Here is a 24,485-nt window from a genome sequence, read left to right on the forward strand (position 1 = left end):
AGAATACAAAAAGCCTAAAAGACCCCGTAACTTCAGGGGGTTCCACTGTGTACTTAATTTGCTTCTTTATTATTCAATATTTTAAACGATAACACACTATTATTAAGAAGAAAAATAAATTAATTAAAAGGTGATATTGTAAGACCTGAAGAATTAATTAAGTGGCTTGGATCTAAAAGGGCCAACGTCGTAAATTGGAATATTACAGGAGAGTGATTTTTCAGCCATTTTTTGGCGTTTTAATAAACGAACTAATTTTAATAACTAATAAAAAATCACTATCGCGTAATATATGTACGAGGGTAAGGTGAAAAGTTCTCGGCCTGATCCAGAGATAGCGTTGCAATCAGCAAAAAATTATGTTGCCTGTCTGGGTGCACGTGTCATGCACGTTCTCTCAAGTAGTTTGCTTACACGAATTTTTACAGTGGACGTCTTGCGTGTTTTTCGTTAAAATGGATAAACTTGAATATCGTGCGGTCATAAAATTCTTCGTTTTGGATTAACCCCTAAGGAAATTCATCCGAAGTTGACAAAAGTTTACGGGGACTCCTTCCATGTCAACCGTTAAAAAGTGGGCAGCGGAATTTAAACGTGGTCGCACGTCCCTCGTAGATCACCCACGTGAAGGACGGCCAAAAACCGCCACCACATCGGAAACCATCGAAAAGGTGCATGATATCGTGTTGGACGATAGGCGGGTGAAGGCGAGTGAAGGTGAGTGAGATAGCTGAGACTGTAGGGATATCGGAAGAAAGGGTACGAAACATCTTGCACAAAGAATTAAGGATTCGAAAGCTCTACGCGAGATGAGTGCCGCATTTGCTGAATGCCGATCAAAGGCAAATGCGCAAACGACTTTCGCAGCAATGTTTGGACCGATTTAATTGATTTTGTGCGGCGACTTTTCACCATGGATGAGACATGGATCCACCACTACACGTCAGAAACGAAACAGCAGTCCAAGCAGTGGGTGGAAGCCAGTAGTTCAGCGCCAAAGAAAGCGAAGTCGATCGCATTTACCGGAAAGGTCATGGCCAGCGTGCTTTGGGATGCGAAAGTGATCCTGTTAATTGATTACCTTGAAAAGGGCAGAACAATTACAGGCGAATATTACTCTAACCTTCTTGACCAGCTGGATGCCAACATTCGCGAAAAGAGGCCTGGCCTGAAGAAAACAAAAACATCTTTCACCAGGACAACGCACCTGCACACAAGGGTGCATTGGCGATGCGAGAACTGCGGGATTTGGGATACGATTTGCTCGACCATCCCCCCTATTCTCCTGATTTGGCACCCCCAGACTTCTATCTGTTCCCAAACTTGAAGACATTTATTTCTGGGAAGCGCTTCGCGTCCAATGAAGAAGTTGAGAGGGTCGTAGATAAATATTTTCACAGCCTTCCAGACTCTCACTTCCGAGAAGGAATACTGATGTTGGAAAAACGTTGGACTAAGTGTGTTGAAGTCAAGGGAGATTATGTAGAAAAATAAAATCATTTTTTAACTGAAAATCGCAGTCTTTCATTGTCAGGCCGAGAACTTTTCACCTTACCCTCTTATGTGCGTATTGAATAGTTAAATATGTATTATTTTTAATTGACATCGAACCTCTACAAAATGGTGGCAAGAAAAAATAACATCTGACATTAGCTCTTTTAGATCTAAGCCACAGAGTGATTGATTCCCCAAACATTTTGAATTTACCTATAGGATTTACTGTACATATAAAAATCAGATTTGATGAATATTGTACCTAATATTATCTGCCTTCTTTTATTCCTTTATTTCAAATAAAAAAATCCTGTTTGATTTTATGACGAATATTAAATTAAAAACATTAACATTATTCCTAATATTTATTAGTCAGACCAATGACGTACCTACATATGGAATTTATTGTGCGTCAGTAAGTCCGATCCCATCTAGAATAAATAGCTATTAAAATTGATTACTTTTTGGTAAATCAAACTAATCTCTTGTTTATGAAAACAAAGCTTGAATTCAATATTTTTGAGCAGGTTTAAAGGTCAACGGTCAAATCACTCTCGTTGAGAAAAAGGGAAAATAGGTTAGAGACTCTTTTGATTTATATTCGTTTTAATTTGTTTGCTAATTAAAATAAAGTCTTGTAATACCTCGCTAAGTCCGATCCTGCCTTTGCTACCTAATACGCCCATGGTTGATTACAGCAGGGATCAACCCTCCCCCCCCCCCTGCCACTCTATATAAGCTCAAAGGCCAGCGCACCCACCCTCCTCCCCTAATTTACCATAGTCTCAACTCGTTTAATCTAAAAATAACATCTAAAGTAGACCTAGGTACCCAATATTTTTCTATCCTACCAACGACCTTACCTTCTAGAATCTAAATGTCTCTACCACGTACCTAGGGGCTCGTTTAAAATGGGATTCCCTTTGTTCAGAAGAAATGATCTTGCACTTGATAGTGCAATGTCCATTTATCTAAAGATTACACTACTCAACGGTATATTATCAATTGTGTACCTATTAAATTATGGAAAAAACTAAGTAACTAACTGAACGTTTTCAAAGAGTTTAATCAAAATTCACAAAACACAAACACTGTTTTTTTAATTGATTATGTAAGTGTGGTATTTAGTAATTATTAATTAAAATTGTTTGAGGCGAGTTAAAAAAAAAGACGGCATTCTCCACCTTTAAAAAAAAATTCGAGTTATATGTACAATGTACAATCTATGTTTTTTTTGCTTTTTCCCCATGCGAGGATAATTTATTATTTTAACTAATAATTGTTGCCAGAAGTTGTATTTTATTGTGATTACTCGTTCAATTATTGACTTTTTAACTTAATACGTGTTTTTGGTTTATTTTTTGGTTTTTGCTTTGGAACGTAAAGGAGACGGCCGCTATTGTAGTGGAACTAAATGCATCGAGTCACGAGATACCGCCCTTACTTAAGCTCCGAAACCTTTTCAGTTTTGTCAATAGTATTTTTGTTTCTCTGTCCATCGCCATATCTAACTTATCTTAGACCAATCGATGATGCCGTCTTTGATTTAATACGCCTTATTTATTTGTTAGGAACCATGGGTAACAGTTTTTTTTTTAATTACCCACATAAAAATAATAAAAGTTTGCCCCTTGGTGTGATAGATAAGACAGTCGCCTCATGCACCAAAAATGGCGATGCGTGAGCTGGTTCTGGATAGTAGGTATATTAAATTTTGTAGTTGTCACAGCGCAAATTGATGCAAGGAAATGGAGTGAAGGGACTGACCTTTTTTGTTGATTGTCTTATTGAGGCGGCGATACGGCGGAGCGAGCGGTAGCCTAGCGGCAAAACTCCAAACCGAACATGCACTTCAATCGCGGTCAAATCGGACACTTACTACTCTAACTACACCGTCACTTCCGGGAAAAATGTCTTCGATTATCCCAAGCGGCCAAATGAATGGTGGACTATTATCTGATTTAAGTAGAACTACAGTGCCTTTCCGAATGGAATCTGTGACTGTGTTCCATTTTTGACGCGCTTGAAGAGTATTAGGATACTCTATTTTCCATATTTTCCAAAACGATTATTGATCGACATATTGTTTTCGAAGTAAGAGATTTATTTCCTTAGGGAAAGTGTTTTCAGCGGGTAATAACTTGAGAGGAGTCAGCGTAAGAAAGTGCGCTGGGGTTAAAGCCAAAGGTTCCGAAGGATCGAAACTTAAACAAGAAAGCGGTCTTGAATTTAAAATTGATTCCAGGTTCGATTTCCTGTATGATCACAGAAAAAATAATGTAATTTTTCTCAAGCCTATGTTTTGTGCTGTAGTTGGGCCTCTTTACCTGTTGTGGTGCAAAAGAATACAGGTAAAGTTCATTGTGTGTTCAAAGCTCCAATATATCAATAAAATTTTGCAACAAATGTTTCATGCAACTCACATTTAAGTTGCATTTAAGCAGCATTCGGCATATTATGTATGTATATATATGTTTTTCATGTTTGAATTTTTTTTTTTGCATTTGAGCATGTTTTTTTTTATTCTTCAGGCACTGCATTGAAAAATCCAATATCTTTATATGTCTATTATAGTAATTTTATAACGTCAGGTTATATTATTATTTTAAAATTTCCTTTTTAAATTTTAAAAACTCCGACGCCCTTCATATAAGTCATCAAAAGATAAATCTCATAATTATGCATCATTTACGTAGCACCGCTTACTTAAAGGTTCTATTACTACATTAATTTAGTATTTTTAAAATTTCATTTCATACACATAATTGTATTTTTTATCCGCCCAGACACGGAAAATATAGTAAAATATAGTAGTTAAAAAAGAATCGTACCTCTTCTTCTTGACATGTCGCTAACTCTGGTTCATTCTCCTCCAGTTTATTCAACAGCTTATCCTAGAAAAGAAAAATTCTTATTAAAATCTAAATACAACCAATGCAATTATGTTTGCATGTCGATTGCACTCGATCTCTTGTTACAAGATCGCGAGACAATCGTCTTGCACTCCATATCTGAGATATTATAAAGCATTGAGGTAAAAACACATGTACCAAGCCAACTTCGCAATGATTTGAAAATAAGTGATTATGTTTATTTATATTAAAGATTAAACGGATATACGGTAACTATCCGGTATCCGGCATCCGGCATATCCAGCTTAATTTTTCTATCCGGCCGGAAACCGCATAGCAGCGCAAATTCCGACCGGACACTAATGTTGTTTATTAGATAAATTACATACTAACTTGTTATATCATAAAAATTCATTTTAATATTAACAATATGAAAACATTCCAACCCCTTTTTTTTATGGACACCAAAACTTTTACTTTATTTATATCCAGGTTATATATCCAGGTTAGGGGCTTGCTCTATATCCGGTATCCACCGAAACCTTTAATTTTTATTTTTTTTAATGCAAAAATATTTACAAGTTTTTATTTCGACCAGTCTGTTTTTTGTCTGGCTTAGAAGAAATAGCTTTTAGCAATAAGCCCACCAAAGTGCATATATTCTTGTACTTGAAGTTTTAAATAAATAATCTGATCCCAGGATTTCATGAGCTTGCAGCCGAAAGATCACTAAACAACCTAAACCAGAGCAAATAAATGCAAAATCATGTGACCGTGAAATCACAAATCACTGACATTAGGTTACGGATAAAATATAACCGCAGGTAGGTATACCATAGTCCGGTTAATCAACCACGAATAGGAACCTATTTAGCAGTTACGTAGAGGATATATTACCTCGACACCTGTTAATTACATTACTTTAGGCGGGAAAGTGAGCGTTTTTGACTTCCATATTTCATCCTTTAAAATGTTCTCCATCTGTTGTAATTTATTCATATTAAAGTGTTAATTCAAATGATTTATTTTATAATACGTACTACCTACATAACATAAGCGTGGAGGCGCGATGCAAAAGCGTTGGTGAGGAGACCTAAGGCGCATCCTGTGCGGTTGTAACAAGAAGAAGTATCTTTCGTGGTTAGAATCACAGATAATATGTTATCTATTCAGTATTTAGAATAGTGCAGGTAATAGGGCCATTAAATTATAGCAGGACACAAAATGCCGTGATCTCTGCAAGTAAAACGGATGGCCTATTGAAGACTATTTGTCGATTGTCCGGCTTCTCTCGAATGAGTTTCTCTTCATTAAGAAAATGCGGAGACGTTCCTATGAAGGCCCACAGCTGAAATTTCATTCCTTTTCCGACACTACTCAGATAAAATACATGGTTTACCAATACATTTTTACCATGGTCACAAAAATGTGTTTTAATTATGAAACTGTTATCAGCGAATGATTAATTTATTCCCGAACATTTAACTTCATGATTTGCATAAATGTTTTTCAATTATTGTTCTTTTCTATGCCTAATTAATTTGATTTCTGATCGAATTCTTCGTGATTTGCATTAATATTTTTTAATTATTGTTTTCATGCTCATACGAGTGTGTCTAATTTAATTTCCAATCTAAGTGTATTAATGTGATAAGGGGTAGTTATTTTATCATTTATAATACACAATTAAAAATCAGAGGTATGTAGGTAGAAGTAAAATTTTTGATAAAGTATTATTTTGTTAAACGATTAAAGATAAAGATTCCTTTTTTTAAATTGCTTCTGATTTTTAACTTTTTATCAGAACGAAGAATGGAATAAGTAAGTTCAGTGGATTAAAAAAAACAATGTAATGGGCAATATATTTTTTTTATATTTGTCAGCCTCGTGGTGTAATGGTCAGCGCATTTGCCTACCAAGCGAGAGGTCTCGGAATCGATTCCCAACACGGTTGACATGAAATATTAATTTAAAAGGGTGTTTTCGCATCAGAAGATTTCATAGAAAAATCGGGTTGTGGTCTTGTGGCTAGTGTCTCGGACTCACGGACCAATGGTCCGTAGTTCGAATCTCACTCTACTCCAACTTTATTTCCATTTTCTAATAGTGAGTTATTTATAACTCGTTGAAAATGGCCCTAAAAATTAAATATTTGGGTAAATTATAAGAACGCAAATATTTCTTTTTCATTAAAAAAAAATAGTACCTAGACTGGTACCTGAAGCGTAAGACTGATCATTTTATCTTCATGTAACAAAAAAATATCAAGCGCTGCGATTAATGTACCAATTAGAGATGGGCATTTCGGTATTTTATAAAAATGTCTAAAACAGTTACCGTTTCACAAATTAATCTGTTTCGTGAAAACGTTAAAAAAATAACAGTTTAGTGCAGTGGGCGACACTCTCCCCCCAAAAACTTCTCAATTTAAGCATTTAAATTTTTTTTTGGCTTCCTATTTCCTTTATAGCATTAAATATTATGTTTTGAATAAAAAAAATAATTTCAAAAATTTGAAAGTTTTTTCCGTTGCTCAATTTTTGATAATTAAGTAGCGAAAAATTACCAATTTTCCAAAACGTTTTTTCATTTTTTAAATTATTATTTAATGTACGAGTATTTTATAGGAATCTCATTTCATGGAATAACATTAATATTTTTTAACTTAAAACTTTTATTCAATGCAAATAGAGACCTTTAAATTCACAAAATGTCATTCCATTTATACCTATAATTATGTTTCTATTCGGATTATATGCGTATTATAAGTACTTAATTATTGATTTTACATGTCTAATAAATTACCCACGTTAAAATATTAATATGTACAAGAATTTGTTAGCGCTAATTATTTGACGCACGTATACGGCGGGTTTTTTTTACTTACATTGTTTACGCGAGCGTACACTAAAATTGATCAACATGGTAAATTTGGCATTCCTTGTATACAAATGACAGAGTCGGCGTTTAAAAGAAATTGTGCGTTCAAGTGCTTCATTACTGTATGTGAATTCCGACAATATTGTATGGAGTTAAGATGAATTGCGAAAAAACGTAAAAATATTACCTTAGTCATATTTTTAAACAGTTTCTTTGAAACGCAATTGTTTTTAAATGGTGAAGAAGCTCACAGTTTATTTAAAATGGTATAGTTTCCCCGTTCTTTTAAAATGTCTTAAAGGTTACAACTGGTTATGACACCGTTTCAGTTCAATATGCTTCTCCACTGTGGAAACACCTTCAGTTTTTGGTGTTATTTGTATAACGGTAACGACTAACGACTTCGTGCTGTTTAAATATATATGAATATTTTTGAAACAGAAAAAGGATGCACAATGTCATGGGACTACGCGGGTGAGGGGCGAAGTGAAGATGAACCGAGGAGATTTCATGCGTATATGTGTATGTACTTCTTCCTTGGGAGATAACAATACAAATAGGTTGGTATTATGGATAAATATTTGAAGTTAGGGCGAAGCGCGGTACGGAGTGCGGTGGGGCGTTGAATTGTTCGCGCAAAGCGAAATGTATTTTTGTATTTACTTCTGCGCTTGGTGATTTGGAATTTGTTGTTTTTTTTAAGATTTAATTTATTTTTGTGAAACTGTTTTAGGTGTTTCGGAAGGGTAACTGATTTAAAACAGCAGTTACATTTTGTTTACAACCTCTACTCCGCAAACCCGAAAACCGATTTAAAGACTGAATGAATCTTCCTATTGGTTTCACTCATACAAAAGAGTAATGTTTTTTGTCATTAAACGAGTTAGTTTAAAAAAAAATCAATATCAACTCTATTACTTTCACTGAGTTTGGCATATTATATGGAGGGGCCTTTGTGGGATATTGTCATTCATCCTCATGACCATATTGCAAACACGAATGGTGGCAAAAACTGTATTTACTTGGATCACAAAATAACCTATGTTTATTATAGTAATCTAATAAAAGATTTTTGTACGTTTTTTTACCTGGGAGTAGCAGCAATCGAGTCAAAAATATTCGTCCATAATTCTAGTTCTATTTAACACACAGAACAGAACTGTATTTTTCATCCGACACAAAATATAACACAGAACAGAATATAACAAAATAATCAGTGACGAATGGTGGTTTTATTTACAGGTAAGCTATAAAAAAATATCATATATTTGTACCTACATAGAAGGTACATAATATAATATAAGTAATATATATACTTTAAATTGATATTTTTCGATAATTCTGTGGGATACAACAACTCTCATCTATGAAATCAACTCAAACGACATAACTTCGTGATACATTATATTATATAGACATATTATCCATTACTTTAATACATAAGTCATTAAAAAATAGCACTACGAATTCAGTGGATTTGAAATGTCAACTGGCCGAATTGTTCTAGAAATTAATAGTGCTAAAAACGGCCGCGTCGAGCGCCATATGTCCTGCAATATGACGCATGAAAGTAAATGGCCAAAATATAATAAATACAATAGTCAAAAGTATCATCTCAAAGAAAAATAGCCCTTAAGAAATAATGTTTGAAATACTGTTTTCCAAATCAAGAATCTTCAAATAATTTGTGTAATCTGCAAGTTTAATCTAGGAGAAAAAACCCGCACTGGGGTTAAGACATTCAAAGTATAGTATACTTATTTGTATGAAAAAATAAGCTGAAATATTCGGCTAGTTTCTTGGCTCACCGCAGGCGCTGGGCGCGTTTTATTAATATTAATATTTATATTAGGATAAAGATACAAACGGTGGAAATGATTTAAAATAAATAGAATTTATTTATTTGTTTTTCTGTAAATAAAATAACAGTAAAACATTATTATGGTTAGTCAAATATAATAGTAGCTAAGCATAATCGCTTCTATACACGGTTCACAAAACATAATATTTGAAAGCATGCGGCATTAAAATGTATTATTTGAGTTTTTAAAAATTAATTGTATTTTTTTATTATTTCGATTAATTTTATTTAATGAGTATTATTAACATAAATAACGTCTCTAGTCCTAAAGTATTTAAAATCTTAGCAAAGTGAGATAATTATGAACTATTTTAATAGTGGATACTCCCACACACTGGCACTATTGAAAAAGGTCAAACACTCAAAGTTCAGGGACTTTAATTTTCTCGCCGCCTATTATTTTAATACTCGAGTAATTTAAATAAATTGGAAATAACGTTTACTTTGAATTACATAATTATCTGCCGTGAAAACAAACCTAGTTATTGACAAAAAAAAACTACTCGTATTACGGATGCCAGTAACAAAGGCGTGCGGTTTCTTTTTGGTGCATTAGTCTTAAATTAACACTTAAACATTGTAAGTTTGAAACCTCCGTATTAAAAAAATATTGTACTCGCAAAAACACTATCTTTATTGGGTGATGGTATGTATTGGTATGTATATTGTATTTTACCAAAACGGGTCAGGAGGCTAAATGAGGAAGTTCGGCCGTTTATTATATTTTTTTATTTGTTAAATTATAGACTATCAAAACAAAAATGATTTGTGTTTAGTATTATCACCGCTGTGATTTTTTAAAGTTTTGTAATTACTGCGCCAGTAATGTCACAAGTTCTAGTCGGTGAGTTCTGCCGATTGGTGAATTGACTTCTCATAAACTAGAAATCTATCGAAACACTATCATTGGTTGATTCGGAAGAATGAGTGACATCGCGAAAAGTTATTAATTTTTATTATTATTTTCATACGGCGTAGACAGGCGCCGTGGCGCAGTTGGTTAGACGGCTATCTGTGAAACTGGCGTCGCGGGTTCGATTCCCGCCAGTTGCAAGAAAAAATCCAAGAAAGATTTTTTTCTCAATTGGTCTGGGTGTTGTGGGGAATTTTTAATTATCTCCTTCCATATCCTCTCTATTCCACCCGCTGACAAGCCTCATAATAGAGGCTTAGCGGGTTATTCCTTTAAAAAAAAAAAACATTTTAGAGAAACTCCGCAGTACAATAATTTAATGCTTTAATTTTTACCGCGTGTAAGAAAACATTTTATCTATCCAATTTCCTGTAGCACCGAACTTCCTTTTACACAATTTAATTACATAACGAGAATACCCAGGCTTGAGAAAAATCTTTGCTAAAATAGAATATACATTCAAGTAAAAAAAAAATTTTTTTTTTACTTGAATGTATATTTTGCTTTAATCTAAAATTATTCATAACTTAACACAGAAAATGGTAATTTCCCAAAATATAACAAATATCTTTATATATATGTGTAAAGTAAAATTTATGTACTTTATTTAGTGTCTAGACACTACAAAAATGGGCGGTTGAAAAATACTGTCTGCGTAGTCTATGGTGTAAAAGAACTACATTGATATGAATCATAAGATGAAAAACTTATCTCTAAAATATTAACATTAATCAAGTAGAAATTAAAAGTTAAAATCAAAATTAAAAGTTTCATGTTTCAAATGCTTTGCTTTTAAAGCACATTCCTTGGACATGCTATGTAATGGAGTACGCCTATGCTATGTAGTATCCTTCGTACTTGCAAAAACCGGAAGAAAAAGTCGATCGTAATAATTTCTTCATTAACTCGTGAATTTGTGAAGAAATAACAAACTTCGCATTTCGCGCTCTCTAGAGCGTAAATTTTATTTTGTAATTTAATTCAATAATGCCATAGCGTGTTACAGAGCCTATAAATTCAATTTTGTCAATAAACCTATTTGATTACAATAAAAACAGATGATTTTAATGCTAATTCTATAGTGTGGGAGCTAAATAATAAATTCAATAAAGCGAAAAGGTACAAATAGGTGCGAATGTTTTTACGGTCACTGTTATCAACATGTTTCTTTTTGGGGTGAAACCGTGTGTGTTGGATTTGTTCCGACGTTTCGGCTACTATTGCAGGAGCCATCTTCAGGGTTAACTGAGTATTTTGTAGAAAAAAGTGTGTGTTTAATTACTAGTTATTTGTACCGTGTCGCAATCGGCAGTAGGCACATTTCTATTCATTTTTGTTACTACGTAATAATAGTGCTAGTGTTAATTTCTAAGTAACGTTGTAGTGCTGGGAACCATGTTGAGTTTAATTTAAGCCCGTCGTCTTTGTTTATGTTATTTGGGTGTCTGTGTATTTCAATTGCCTCTTTTATTATTTAATCACAAATTGTGTACATAACTTTGTGGTATTTTAGTTGCATTTGGTCAAAACATTAAAGTGATTTTTTTTTAAATTATTTTTAAATTATTTTGTTCCCATCATCATAATCATTCCATGTCCGCTTTTTAGTTGGAGCATATGGGGTCCGCAAAGAGCTTCCAGACATCTGTATTGGCTGCCAGCTCCCATGCGTCCTCCCGAGTCAGGTTCGCGCCACGTAGTTCTGACATGAACTGCCTGCGAACAGTCAGCTGCGGACATTCAGGATGTCGAGAACCTGATGCCTTGTAAAGAAAGCGAGAGTAGTAGTCATCCGCGCCATATGGCCCAGCCAATCGTATCGCCGCCGTTTGATGACATAACCTATCAAATTAATAATGATGCTTAACCGCCTCGGAATACAACTGTTCCCTTGTAAAGGAGCGAAAATAATGATTTGAAATATTAATTTTTCAAAAGGTTATTTAAGCACAAATTATTTTTTAATGTTTTTAGTAGCTAATAACTATTAAAAATATTTCTAACTTTTATTTCGATAAACCGTATCCAGCGGGAAAAATGTTTAAACGAGCACCAAAAATCGACAACCTTTCGAAATGATCACATCAAAAAGGTCGCAGGATTCGTCAAAAATAACTTACTTTAATCTTAAAAAAACCCTACGAATTTATTCATAAAAAAAACATATTAAGCTTGGCTATAATTGAAGTTATTCTCTTAACCGGTTATAAACAGCGGTCAATTATTTTTAAAACCGATTATTCTTGTCGCGAGTTAAGATCGGTGATTTGTACACCCGGACAGGTCAAACATGGCTTCAAAAGGTAAATTAGCATGCACACGAGATACCAAAGGACCACTTAGTTGTATCATTGACATTATTTATGATATAAGTATTTAATATTATCATGAAATATCATCTTTCATGATATATTTAATATTAATTTTCCATAGGTTTATATATATCTTAGTTGTTTCAATCAGAATTATTTAGAGTATATCAATAATATTATGTGTTGTTATTCACATGTGTTTGAACTTTAAGTTATTTATTCTTGCCGTGCTTTTTATTGTATGTACACAATTCTGCTTAAGATTACTTCATTTCCCCGGAAGAAATTTTCATATTTTTTGGATGAAATTCTTTTAAATTCTATTCCATTGTTCATAAAATTAAATTTGATAACTGTTATTTACAGACAAGTTAAAAATCTATTACCAACCCGCTCTTGCTTTTTTTTCTCTTGTTTTACGTAATATATTATTTTTACTCTTCACTGTGTAACATATGTCCGGTCACGCAGACATTTTTCATCTCTCCTGTATGAAATATAGAAGATTCCTTATAGACACTACACCCGTTTAGTTTTACGATGTCAGTAATTATGTATGTACTCGTATGTTCATTATTATATTTTTGTACCTTTTACACTATTTTACACACTGTGTAACATTCACCATTCTGCCTAGATTTGAACATCTATATTCCTTCAATTCTTTCATCTGTTGATGTTTGTGAAGTTAAAGAGCTGAAACCTTTATTTATGTGGGTGAGATTCATCTAATTGAATTATTTCACCTACATACTAGGCAACGCTTGAAAATATTTTTTTTTCAATTTCTATTGATTATTGATTGGCCATTGACAGGTCATAAGCCCTGTAGATGCCTAGACTTCTATATTACCTTCTCTTAAATGTTCTTCATCTATGTGTTATTTTTATATAACTTCTTTCTTTTCTTATTCTTTTAATTTAAATTTATCTTGTTTCTTTTTACTTTATTTTTCTAACTGTAAATAAGTATATGTATTTTTATTTTATTTTTATCTAAGTGCCTAACAATTGTTAATTGCTTGTATTTTGATACCGATAATGTACTTAATAATGTACTTAGCTTACACCACTGTGGAAAACTTTTATTGACTGTTTTCACAATTTTCGTTTACATGTATTCTTATTTTCTGTATACAATACATGTAAAAACTGTTGTTTTTTTCCCAAATAAAAAAAAAATAATAATAATAATATTCTCTCATTTACTTAACTGGATGTTTGTACTATTTTTTATATGTTTATATCACAACTGTTGTTTTTCCTAAAAAAAGAATATATAAAAATAATATATAAAAATAAAAATAAAAATAATTATAACAAACAACAAATATTACATTATATTAAATATGAATTAAATAATATCACCTACAACAACAAATTATAGTATCGCAATGAACTTACTTATTTGTATCACGGAAATCAATATATTGCCTTGGCATACAAAAAGTTTACTAGGGATATAAAAAATATGCTCCGTTTTATTGTCGGTTTACATGTGACAATTAAATACATTCATTATAAAACAAACATAAATATCCATAAATATTACACCTCCAAAGGTCAATTATAAACTGTTTCGAATTCAAATACCTAATTGTATTCGTATGCACATTTAAAGGTGCTAAAATCAAGCATATTTGTTTTAATTTCAGATATGCATTTGAAAATTATGTCTGGGACGCAATTCTGAATATTGTCGATTAATTTATTGACGAGGTATTATTTCAATCATACGAAAACTCATTAGTATTTTTCAGAATAGTGAATATGAAGACGGATGAAGAATATAAGGAAATCGAGTGGGCATTTGGGGAGGATCAGTGCCTCGATTATGAACTCTATCTTCATCTGTACATATCGAGACGGTTTACTTAACTTCTGTACTATCTGTATCTACCTCGGTATGTTTATTTATTGTTCTACTTGTCATCTCGACATCATATGATCGAAGTAGTAGTGTATCTTCGTAATCGCTAGAGATAATTTATCTTCAACTATACCGTTAAGGTGAAGGTATGATGTATTTATCTTCCCATCATAATCGAGGCCCAGGGCCCCGATTACAATGGGAAGTTAACAGAGTTATCTTCGACTGTCTATAAAGAAAAACCGATATTTGTGTACGAAAATGAGTATATTTGCATGAACATTTAAAATATCTTCATCGGAAACTTATAAATGAACATGTTTAAATGAACAAAATGTATGCATATTCTGTTTTTCATACTGAAAACTTAATTTTACTTTGTAGATAAAATTAAAGATAAATGTCAACTTCCCTTTTTTTTTCTAGATAATATATATGTATATGCTCAATCATAAGTTACCGACGAAGATACTTTCAATTTTCATACAAATATACATATTTACATAAATATAGTTTTTACTTTAAGCCGTCTTGATATGTACCCGTAAAAAACAATACATATACATATTTAAATGTTATTCAATAAGGAATTCTAACAACCAACCACCCATTCAATAAATAGATATGAGGATAGTAATCTGAATATTATGCTATCCCATTGAATCATTTATATTTTTATTGTATTTTTGTATGTGCATAGTGCATATATATTATGCATGTATGTGTGTATATATTTATATATATGTAAATATATGTGTGTATATATGTAAGTATGTGTATATGTATGTATCTAGTATGTATGTGTGTATGTATATATATTTAATTTTATTTTTACATTTAACGAAAACAGTACTTTTTTTCTTCTCTTTTGGGCTTTAACTTTTTTTCTATTTCTTCAATATTATTATTATTTATAGGAAGCATATTCGAAAACCATAATTGCCGCAACAAATCGGTTTCTTAGAACATGCATTTGCCCATATAGGAACCGATTGCAACATTAGGCATACTAATATTTCTGGCTTGCCGACCCTTCATATACCGAGCCTACTCCTAGTACAAGCGGAATTTGCCAGAGTGTTTTTTGTGCCATTTTTGTAAAAATGTACGTAAATAAATAGATTACAAAACGTGAAATATTTACGGCCATAACATGTATCTGCGGTGACAGTCTTTTTTAATTAATATTTTTTACGGATTCTGGCCTTTTCCCAAGAGAATGCTCTAGTTTCGGCCCATTCTCTTCTCCCCTTACCCCCAGGCGATTCGGGCGCCAAGTCCGTACTTCCGACGTCATTATGTAGCACGCGAAGGCTTAGGCTAGGCCAAGGATGTAATGCTAAAGCTTTTTGTCTACAAAAAGTTAAGCCTCTGCGCTCACAGTCGGACGGGCGATGGAAGCCGACGTCACCCGATCTTGCAGCTCGTCACCGAAACTTGACCAACGCGAGTTGTACATGTCAAAGACCACGTTATTTTATTTACTCTTCTTACCCCCAATAACGCACTGCATTCGTTTTCCGATGAGGAAGTTCAGCCCTACCGGAAAACGGATGCAAAAAATGTATTCTTACCCGCGGTAAAAATTCGAGCATTAAATTGTACTGCGAAGTTTCTTGAAAGTGTATGAAAATGAAAAGATTTTAACTAAAACGAACTACCTAGCATGACGTCACTAGTTCTTCCGAATCAACCAATGATAAGAAAGTTGTATTAGATTTCCAGTTTACGGTAAGTCAACTGACGAATCAGCAGAACTCATCGAGGAGAACGGGAAGAGAACATGAGACGTCACACGCGAACCAATTTTAAAAATACAAAGCTTTAAAAAATTATAGCGCTGATAATACGATATATTTAAAAAAATAAAAATATTTTACTTAGTTTAAAATAATCTGTTATTAACAAATAAAAAAATATTAAGAAACCACTGAAATTCCTCATTACTGCGTATCTCGACTATTATTTCGGGAGGTAATTACTACAACTTCAAAATCGGCATTTGTGAGTTACCCACTAAAAACACAATTTTTATCCTACTCTATGGATGCTACAAATATAATATAAGTCATCCATTTAAATCATCATAATATGCTTGTAATGAATCACCGATTGCCTATTTGTAGCATTCGTGGAGGAAGATACAAATATGTGTTTTTGGGGGGCAGCGGGCTGGCCAGGTGGGCGGCTACTAGCGGCGCAACCCTTTGCAGACCCAGAGCCTTCTTTTTTCTTCCTCTTCCTAGAAAATAAGTCTTGTGGGGCGCGAAATTTAAATCTTGCCTGGTCACTCAAGACCCTAGCTACAACGCTGTTAGTAAGTAACTCAAAAATGCTGATTTTGTAACCAAGATGTAGTAATTACCCCACGATTTGATACTTACTGGCAAGATGGTGAACTGTTTTGTTTATTTAGAAAAATAACAGAAGATTTATAAACAATGCACATAACAATATATGACTTCAATTTAACTATGCAACACTTTTTGTAAACTATTTTTTAAATAAATGTATTATTTTAACGTAATGATGTAATAACTTATATTTCCATATAAGTTATTAATTTCAAAAATACTTGGTACACTTCCACTTATTTATTTTGACCAATTAGCGCTTTCACCCTCTAATGGGCATCTTCAGACTGGTGAATATTATACAGTGTAAGGGTAATTTATATAAATCTAAATATTATCTTAAGTGTAGGTACATTAAAAAATAAGCTGAAAAAGATACAATACGCAATATTGCAATAAAACATAGTGAGACAAATTATTGAAACATGTGTTGGCGGCGGTGTACTTTAAGAAAATATTATACTATTTGAAATATATTTACTGTTTTATTACAATGTACAGGGTCTAACTAAGGGGGCTAATAAGGGTGAGTTTTTAAATTCTATCTGCTGATTTATTAAAATTCTATCGCTATTATTTTTTATCCTATTTATTTCTAAAATTTCTAATCTATCTAACTTTTGACCTTTATGTCCTACATGTAAAATTTTTATGTTTTTTGTTTTATCAAAAGTATGTTTAAATTAATTTAAATGTGCTGCATAGTTTGATTAGTCGTTATTTAATCTATGTGAATCTAAATGTTCTTTCACTCTGTATTTAATAGCTCTCCCGCTTTGTCATAGGACACATATAGATGTGAACCAGGACAAGTAAATGTTAGTTCGTATATTCCGCTATTTATTTTTTAAATTAATAACTTATATGGAAATATAAGTTATTACATCATTACAATGGAATGCCATCAAGATTTGTCAATAAATAATTTAAATGAAATATTATTTTATCGTTGCGCATTGTCGGGAACCGAACACGGATGCGTGGTATCATAACCCATTGATTACTACCTAACGAAAAAGGTAAACTCACCAAACAAAGATAATTGAAATCATGAAAAAAATATGAAGTTTTGAATTATTTTTACGGGATTTTCCCAACGATTCGCTTCAGGGTTCAGGCCCCAATTGCAATGCAAAGTTAACAGGCGTCGTGGCTCAGTTGGTTAAACGGCCAACAGTGAAACTGGCGTCGCGAGTTCGATTTCCGCCAGTTGCAAGAAAAAAAACCCAGCAAAGATTTTTTTCTTAATTGATTGTTTTGGAGTATACATAACTTCCTTCCATATCCCTTCTTTCCCACCTGCTGACAAGCCTCTGAAACAGAGGCTCAGCGGGTTATTCATTTAAAAAATAATATAAAAAAACAGAGTTATCTTCTAGGGATATAAATAAAAATTTATTTTTACCCTTAAAATAAAACAATGATCCACAGAGTTAGTGCTACAAATATCCAAAGAGTAATCTTCAATTGTCTATAAAATAAAATTGTTTTTTTAAGCGGAAATGTCAATATATAAAGTATCTTCGTTGATAATATTTAATTAAACTTGTTTTAAATTTAAAAAAACATACTCATTTTCGTACAGAAAAAATATTTTACCATTACAGACAATTGAAGATGACTCTGGTAACTTCCCATTGTAATCGAGGCCCTACAGTGCGATTCTGAACGCTTTTTATACTTCCTAGAGAGCGTTCAGAATCATACTGCTATTGTCAAATCTTTAGTCCTTAAAATGTAACATGATTAGAATGACAGTTGTCAGAAAAAGTGACGACATAACTTTGTAGTAACGTCAAAGAAGTTATTTACATTGACACACGAAAAATCATTTGTATCTGGCGTGTTAATTTATTTTTTAATAAAATGCTTGAAATATAAATCAACATTAATATATAAAATCAGCTTTAAAACTAAAAGAAAACTAAAATAAACCTAATTATTAACGACGTTCTTACAAGGTTATTTTATTTTGCAAAAACGTTAGAGACGGGACAAATTGATCAATGTAAATTAATCGAATAAAAAAATAATTAATTTGATGTTGTTCATAAATAAACTATAAATGTCCCATTTTTTGGTGAATAATTGTGTTAAACACACTACAATAGACTTGTTTTTGCGTTTTTTATATAAATTTTCGGAAACAGAGTTTTATGATTGCACGAAATAACTGATAAAATCGATTTGATCAGTGATCAGTAATTTCCCATCACCAATGAAATTAGTTTGACAGCTGTCATTGTAATCAAGCTATATTTTAAGGACTAGAGATAAATCAAATCTACTATACTCTCAGTTTCTTAGCTGTTCTAAATATGTGCTTTTTTAAACACAATTTTTTTATTTTTTTATTATTTAGTCTTAAAATAGTACAAACATAATAAATGATTGTCCTAATATTAACTTATATTTAATTATTATTAAAACATATACCAATTAATAACATTTCTAAACAATATACGTACACTTAAAAATTAAACTTCTATAAAGCTAACACGAATAAGATTACTTTTTAAAAACTAACTTATCTGCTAAACACATGTTTTTTTTAACTGACATTAGATTTAAATAATATATTTTTGCTCTCTTATTTCTAATGGTATTTCCTTATAATAATACATATTATATATTCCTTTATATTATATTAACTATTTTATATTTCTTATAATATAATTATTGAATAAAGTCATTTGTACTCCTTGGAATGTCCTTGCTTTGTAAAATACTTTATATTATATGATCATAAATACATTAAAAAAATTATGATCCATCAAAAATGTATTATAGAAAAATTGGACGTTTATGCAATTACGTAGTATGTAGAATTAAATCAGTGCATTTATACAGTACTTTTTAATTGCTTTTTTCAAATATCCGTATTTTTACTGTCAAATAAAATATGCTTGGGTTTATCTCTTACTCTGGACGGGGCAGTGCAGTGAGGTGAGTTAGTTTAGGGCAGAACTAAACGCGAGTTACTTGTATAAGTTATTGTTTCACAATCATGGAACCTTTTTCCACGGCCACAGAGTAGCCGGACATGTCGGGTCAATGTCGACAGTTTTTATTGATTGTTTGGTGGATTCAAAATATGGCCACATAAATGTGTTATTCAACCGCCATACTTTAAAATGATAACATATTACATTTAGTTATCTTTAAACAGTCGCGAGTCTAGCGAGGTAATTAAGAATATACCGCATCTTTCCGGCTAGAGTGCCATAAGTCTAAATGCTTCGAACAGAAAGAAAGAATGAAAGAGAAAAACGACTTTAAAGATTTTGACATTCGCATGTTTTGACCGCAGATCAAACAATGTTCTCAATATAATTATACTGTAATACGTGTACGTGTTAAAGCATGTCTTTAATTGTTAATATTAGCACTTAATACATACGTTTTTACTATAAATAAATAACATGTTAGAGTGCCATTATGCACTCGTACGCGGTTTTAGTGAACTTTTTAGCAATGGCAGTACTACATTCCTAATTCCATTAATGTCATACTTAATTCTAAACACCGTTTTTTTTTTACTTAAGGCACTCTTAACGGGGGGTATATTGGAGCTAGAATTGTAAATGTCACGCGTCGGCGTCGCGACGCATCGATGCGCTCTGTAGCTCAGCAGCGGTAAAATATTTATTGCACAGCCATCTCGAAGTGATTTTCACAAAATGGTGGTGTATAAATTATTTAAAATAATTAAGAAAACTCCTGGAAAAGGAAAATTGCTAGTATCATGTGCATTATTTAATTTAATTTTCATTTGGAGAAAAAACAGAAATTATATAAACAAATAAGAATAAAAAATAGTACGTACATAAAAAAAAATATTGCGATGACCTCTGTAATTATAAATATAGTTAATATTATTTTGAAACCATAAATATTACCGTGTGTTTTTTTGTTGATTGAATGAAACAAAATATAAAAGAAGGCTCAGAAAGTATGTCTATAGAGGTCCAGATAGATACATAGGTCTAACCGTTACAAACTATGTATTATTGTTGAGTTAACGCATGGTTGACCCGTTAAAACCATATGATTTAGTACACAAATTATTTGTTTTTTTTTTCTCCTAACATAGCACCTAGAAGGTTAATTGATAATTAAAAAATATCGTGTATTTGTAATCATGAAATAAATACAAAAAGATAGTCATTAATTTCATTAATATTTTAAATAACAAACAGGTGCTTGTTAAATAAATTATTTCATTTAAAATGACGTGCTTTGTGGAGTTCATTTTTACAAAAATAATATATGTAATTAAACTGCGGGAGTGTCCGCTTTTAAAAAATACGTATTTATGTCATTGGTACGTACTGCGCATTTCCAATGACAAGGGTGAATTATTTTTGTGGACTGTAGCCTTTGCACCATGTAATTTGCCACAATATCACTGATTGCCAATAAGCGCTAGTGATGGCATTATTGGAATTTATGTTTAATTTTCTTAGCATGCGAAATTTATTAGCATTCTCGATTCTCCTTGGGTCAAGTAGGAGAAGAGCTTTTAAACTTAAAAAAGTATGTATCAGCTTTTTTCAGAACGGATGTATTTAATACCTTCGTCTAACTTTAAGTCGGCAACTCTTTTTGACTTATTATATCTTTCATTTCCGATCGAAAATACTTTAAATTTTTTAAAGAATTTATTTAAGATTTCTTCCCAATTTTCGATGTTAGCTTTTTTTTATTTTTTACTCATTAATAACAAATTAAAATACAATATTATCACTAAATACAATTTTTTACATTAATTAAATACATATATTTACATTAACGTTTCCCATTACGTAAAAGAAATAAACAATTTTTGTGTACATAATGGGGAGTGACGTCTTACAATAGATTATTTTATTTTAGTCAATAATACTTTTAGAATAACATAAATAAATTACGAAAAAGTTATTAACGAGGTTTTCAATCAGTGTTACATAAAGAAGAATTATTGATGTAATTTTTCACTTCTTTCTTAAATATATTGTATTCCTGACTGTACTTTTTATTATCTTTGTTAATTTAAATAAAGAAAAATATATTATAAGCGTCTCAAAACATCATGGTACAGAGCATTGAGCATAAACACAAAACTTCTAACCGCTGTGCGGTACAAATTCCTTATACAAATGTAACACACTACGTCGTTCAAACTATATCAGCCCAGACGATAGACACTGTAAAGCTAGGGTTTCCTAGGACAGCGGTGCCCGTATCTTAACGGCCGTAGTGAACGGTGATGCGGTGGATAGCCGTCGTAACGGTGCCGAGAGAGTGGTTTCCTATGAAAACGGTGTAATCAACACCGTTTAACACTGTTTTCCTAGGAAACCACACTCTAGTCATCGTTAAAACGGCAGTCTACCGCATCACCGTTCACTACGGCCGTTAAGATACGGGCACCGCTGTCCTAGGAAACCCTAGCTTAACGCTGTCTAAAACGTAGCAAAAATGAATAATAAATACACGATACAACACCCCAGAAAAAATATGACAAGGATACAATAGCAAGTACCTACATACATTGTGAATTAAAAATTGACTCACCGTGCTAATGCTAATGATGGCGCTGTTTCATTACACTATTATTTATTTACTTTTCACGAATCGCGGTAAGGTGGCAAATGATAAATGGTCGGAATGATTGGTTTACTTTAGTACCTTCTGGAAGTCCTGTGCATTTAGTTATTTCGTGTGAAGCCGGAGTTTATTTAAATGGTAATCATTATGGTTGGCTACGGTCCCGTTTCACTTGACCGTAATATCAGTAAGCCCTCGAATAGTTTATTACGATAGGTGCCAGCTCGGTTAATTTACAACCCTGTGAATGAAATCTTTCGATAATTATTATTATGATTCATTGGAGCAAATATTAAGTGAATACCTCTGATACTGAATACTGAATTATTTGTAGGGACTTCCGAGTGTAAACGTGTCCGTTTTAATAACGCAAACAGTAGGTACAGCTTTACAGGTATTATCTGAAGTAATTTATGGTAGGCACTTATTAAGAAACAATCAAATTGATTTGTTTGTTTAATTTAGAATAATGTCTAGGTGTATTTGTTTTGCCACACAGTTTTTCATTCAATTCCCGTCAAAATAGAAAAAATGTGTTGTTAGGTGTGTAGGTTAAGTATGCATGATCGTGTAACGGCAACTGATTTGTACCAAACTATAAAAAAAATATAAAATAATATAAAAATATCCGTTTTATGTAAAATATTTGTTATTTTTTATTTTAGGTTCAAAGTTCATAAATTCAATTACTCTTATTAAATGACCCTTTACTTATCTACTCTGTTGTGTCAATCAATGTTTCCGCGTGCACAATAAAATTTTAGAGAAATTAACAAATTGATTTTTGTTTACCTTACATTTGTGTTATGATGATTTTTTTCCATCAAGCGACATCACGAATGCGCGCGGTGAAAGTAGGCCATAGTGGGGGGATTATTGGACACAGTACGATGTATTCAAATATGATTCTACGCTTCTTCTGGACAATTCTTAATTCTATGAATATATATTATGATGGAATTGAATAGTAATGCAGGACGAGGACGACCGAGAAAGACGTGGCATAATAAGATAAGTTAAAATCTCAATTCTGGTCATGTGAAAAGCAGATATAACCGAAGGGCATGTATGATAAGATGATAATAATAATAAGCTAGGAATGCATGTCAGGATAGACGTGTGTGGCGGTCCATCCTCTCTGTCTACATGGGGAAATGCGTGATGGTACTATTAGTTATTATTCAAACCAGCTAATGGCAGTCACAAGGCCTGTAAAAAACTTCCATTATTCCTTTTTCAAGAGGATTTTCTTTAACTTTTCATTCCCATAGTATTACCTTTTCATTACCTTACATATTACCTTCTCTTAAATGTTCTTCATCTCTGTTGTAATATGTTAATATAAACAGCTCCTCAGGGAGTTGAATCCTTGTCTACAGGAGTTTGGACAAACTCAAAATATTGCTGACTTACTAAAATGTTTGACCACAAAGTTAATGCTTTAAATATTAATTGTTAAATGGTTTTCAGAAAATACCAAAAGAAGTACCATAATAATGTTTGGATAATTTATGTAGCGCCATTTTTGTGAAAATAACCTCAAGGGCGCTGTACAATAAATAAATATCCCAACACGTCTTGCAGCTACAGAGCGTATGGACGGTTGGGATTCTAGTTCCTCGTCTCCAATTATGATATATTACAATTATGATAAATATGAGCTAGATAACAGAACGTCTTGCAGCTACAGAGCGCATGGACAATAAGAAATCTAGTCCGTATTTACATTTTTATTTAAAAAAAAATTATTTGACAACGAAGTTTAGAGTTTAAGTGATATTTTAAAAACGAAATAAAAAGCAAATTTATAAAATTAGAAGTTAGATAACAACAAGTCTTGCAGCTACTGAGCGCATGGACGGTTGAAATTCTAGACCCCACGAGAGTACTTATATCATTTTGATATGATCAAGGACATGTTTTATATCCGAAGAAGGAATTTATTTAATTATTTAAATATATAGACACATACAATCTGCTTGTGTATGTTTCCATACTGTTAAGAATAATTGATTGAATCGTTTGATATTTATTTTTTAAATTGTGAAGAGTTTGTTTGATGATACATAACAAATATGTTGATAATTATGATGTCATAAATAGATTCTTACTAACGTACTTTATACAAGTTACATAATAACATTCACATGACGTGTGTTTTTATGTAAACATAATTATTATCTAAATCGCAAAATTATATTTAAAACTAATTTAAACTGAAGCCTCCATTTATCAGATTTTCTCGTATGATGCTTAATCTGAACTCTTAGAAAAATTAATAATGACTACTTGTTGTACTTTATTTTGGTTTAAATCACCTAGGTATATTTAAATAGAGTTGCCGCTTTATATAACGCGAA

At 32.2% G+C, this 24,485-nt stretch overlaps 1 protein-coding gene across 1 annotated transcript in view; it reads right to left on the minus strand.

Annotated features, from left to right (window-relative positions):
- LOC148272846 (uncharacterized) overlaps positions 1-24,485 on the minus strand; it is a 187,087-nt gene that overhangs the window by 8,020 nt on the left and 154,582 nt on the right. The window contains exon 3 of the mRNA XM_088239518.1: positions 4,326-4,388. Within this exon, the coding sequence (XP_088095644.1) occupies positions 4,326-4,388 (63 nt within the window). The remainder of the gene's footprint in view (positions 1-4,325; positions 4,389-24,485) is intronic.

This window comes from Micrasema longulum, unplaced genomic scaffold (assembly GCF_059751315.1).
Source record: "Micrasema longulum isolate JH-2025_06_02 unplaced genomic scaffold, ASM5975131v1 h1tg002175l, whole genome shotgun sequence".
NCBI lineage: Eukaryota > Metazoa > Arthropoda > Insecta > Trichoptera > Brachycentridae > Micrasema > Micrasema longulum.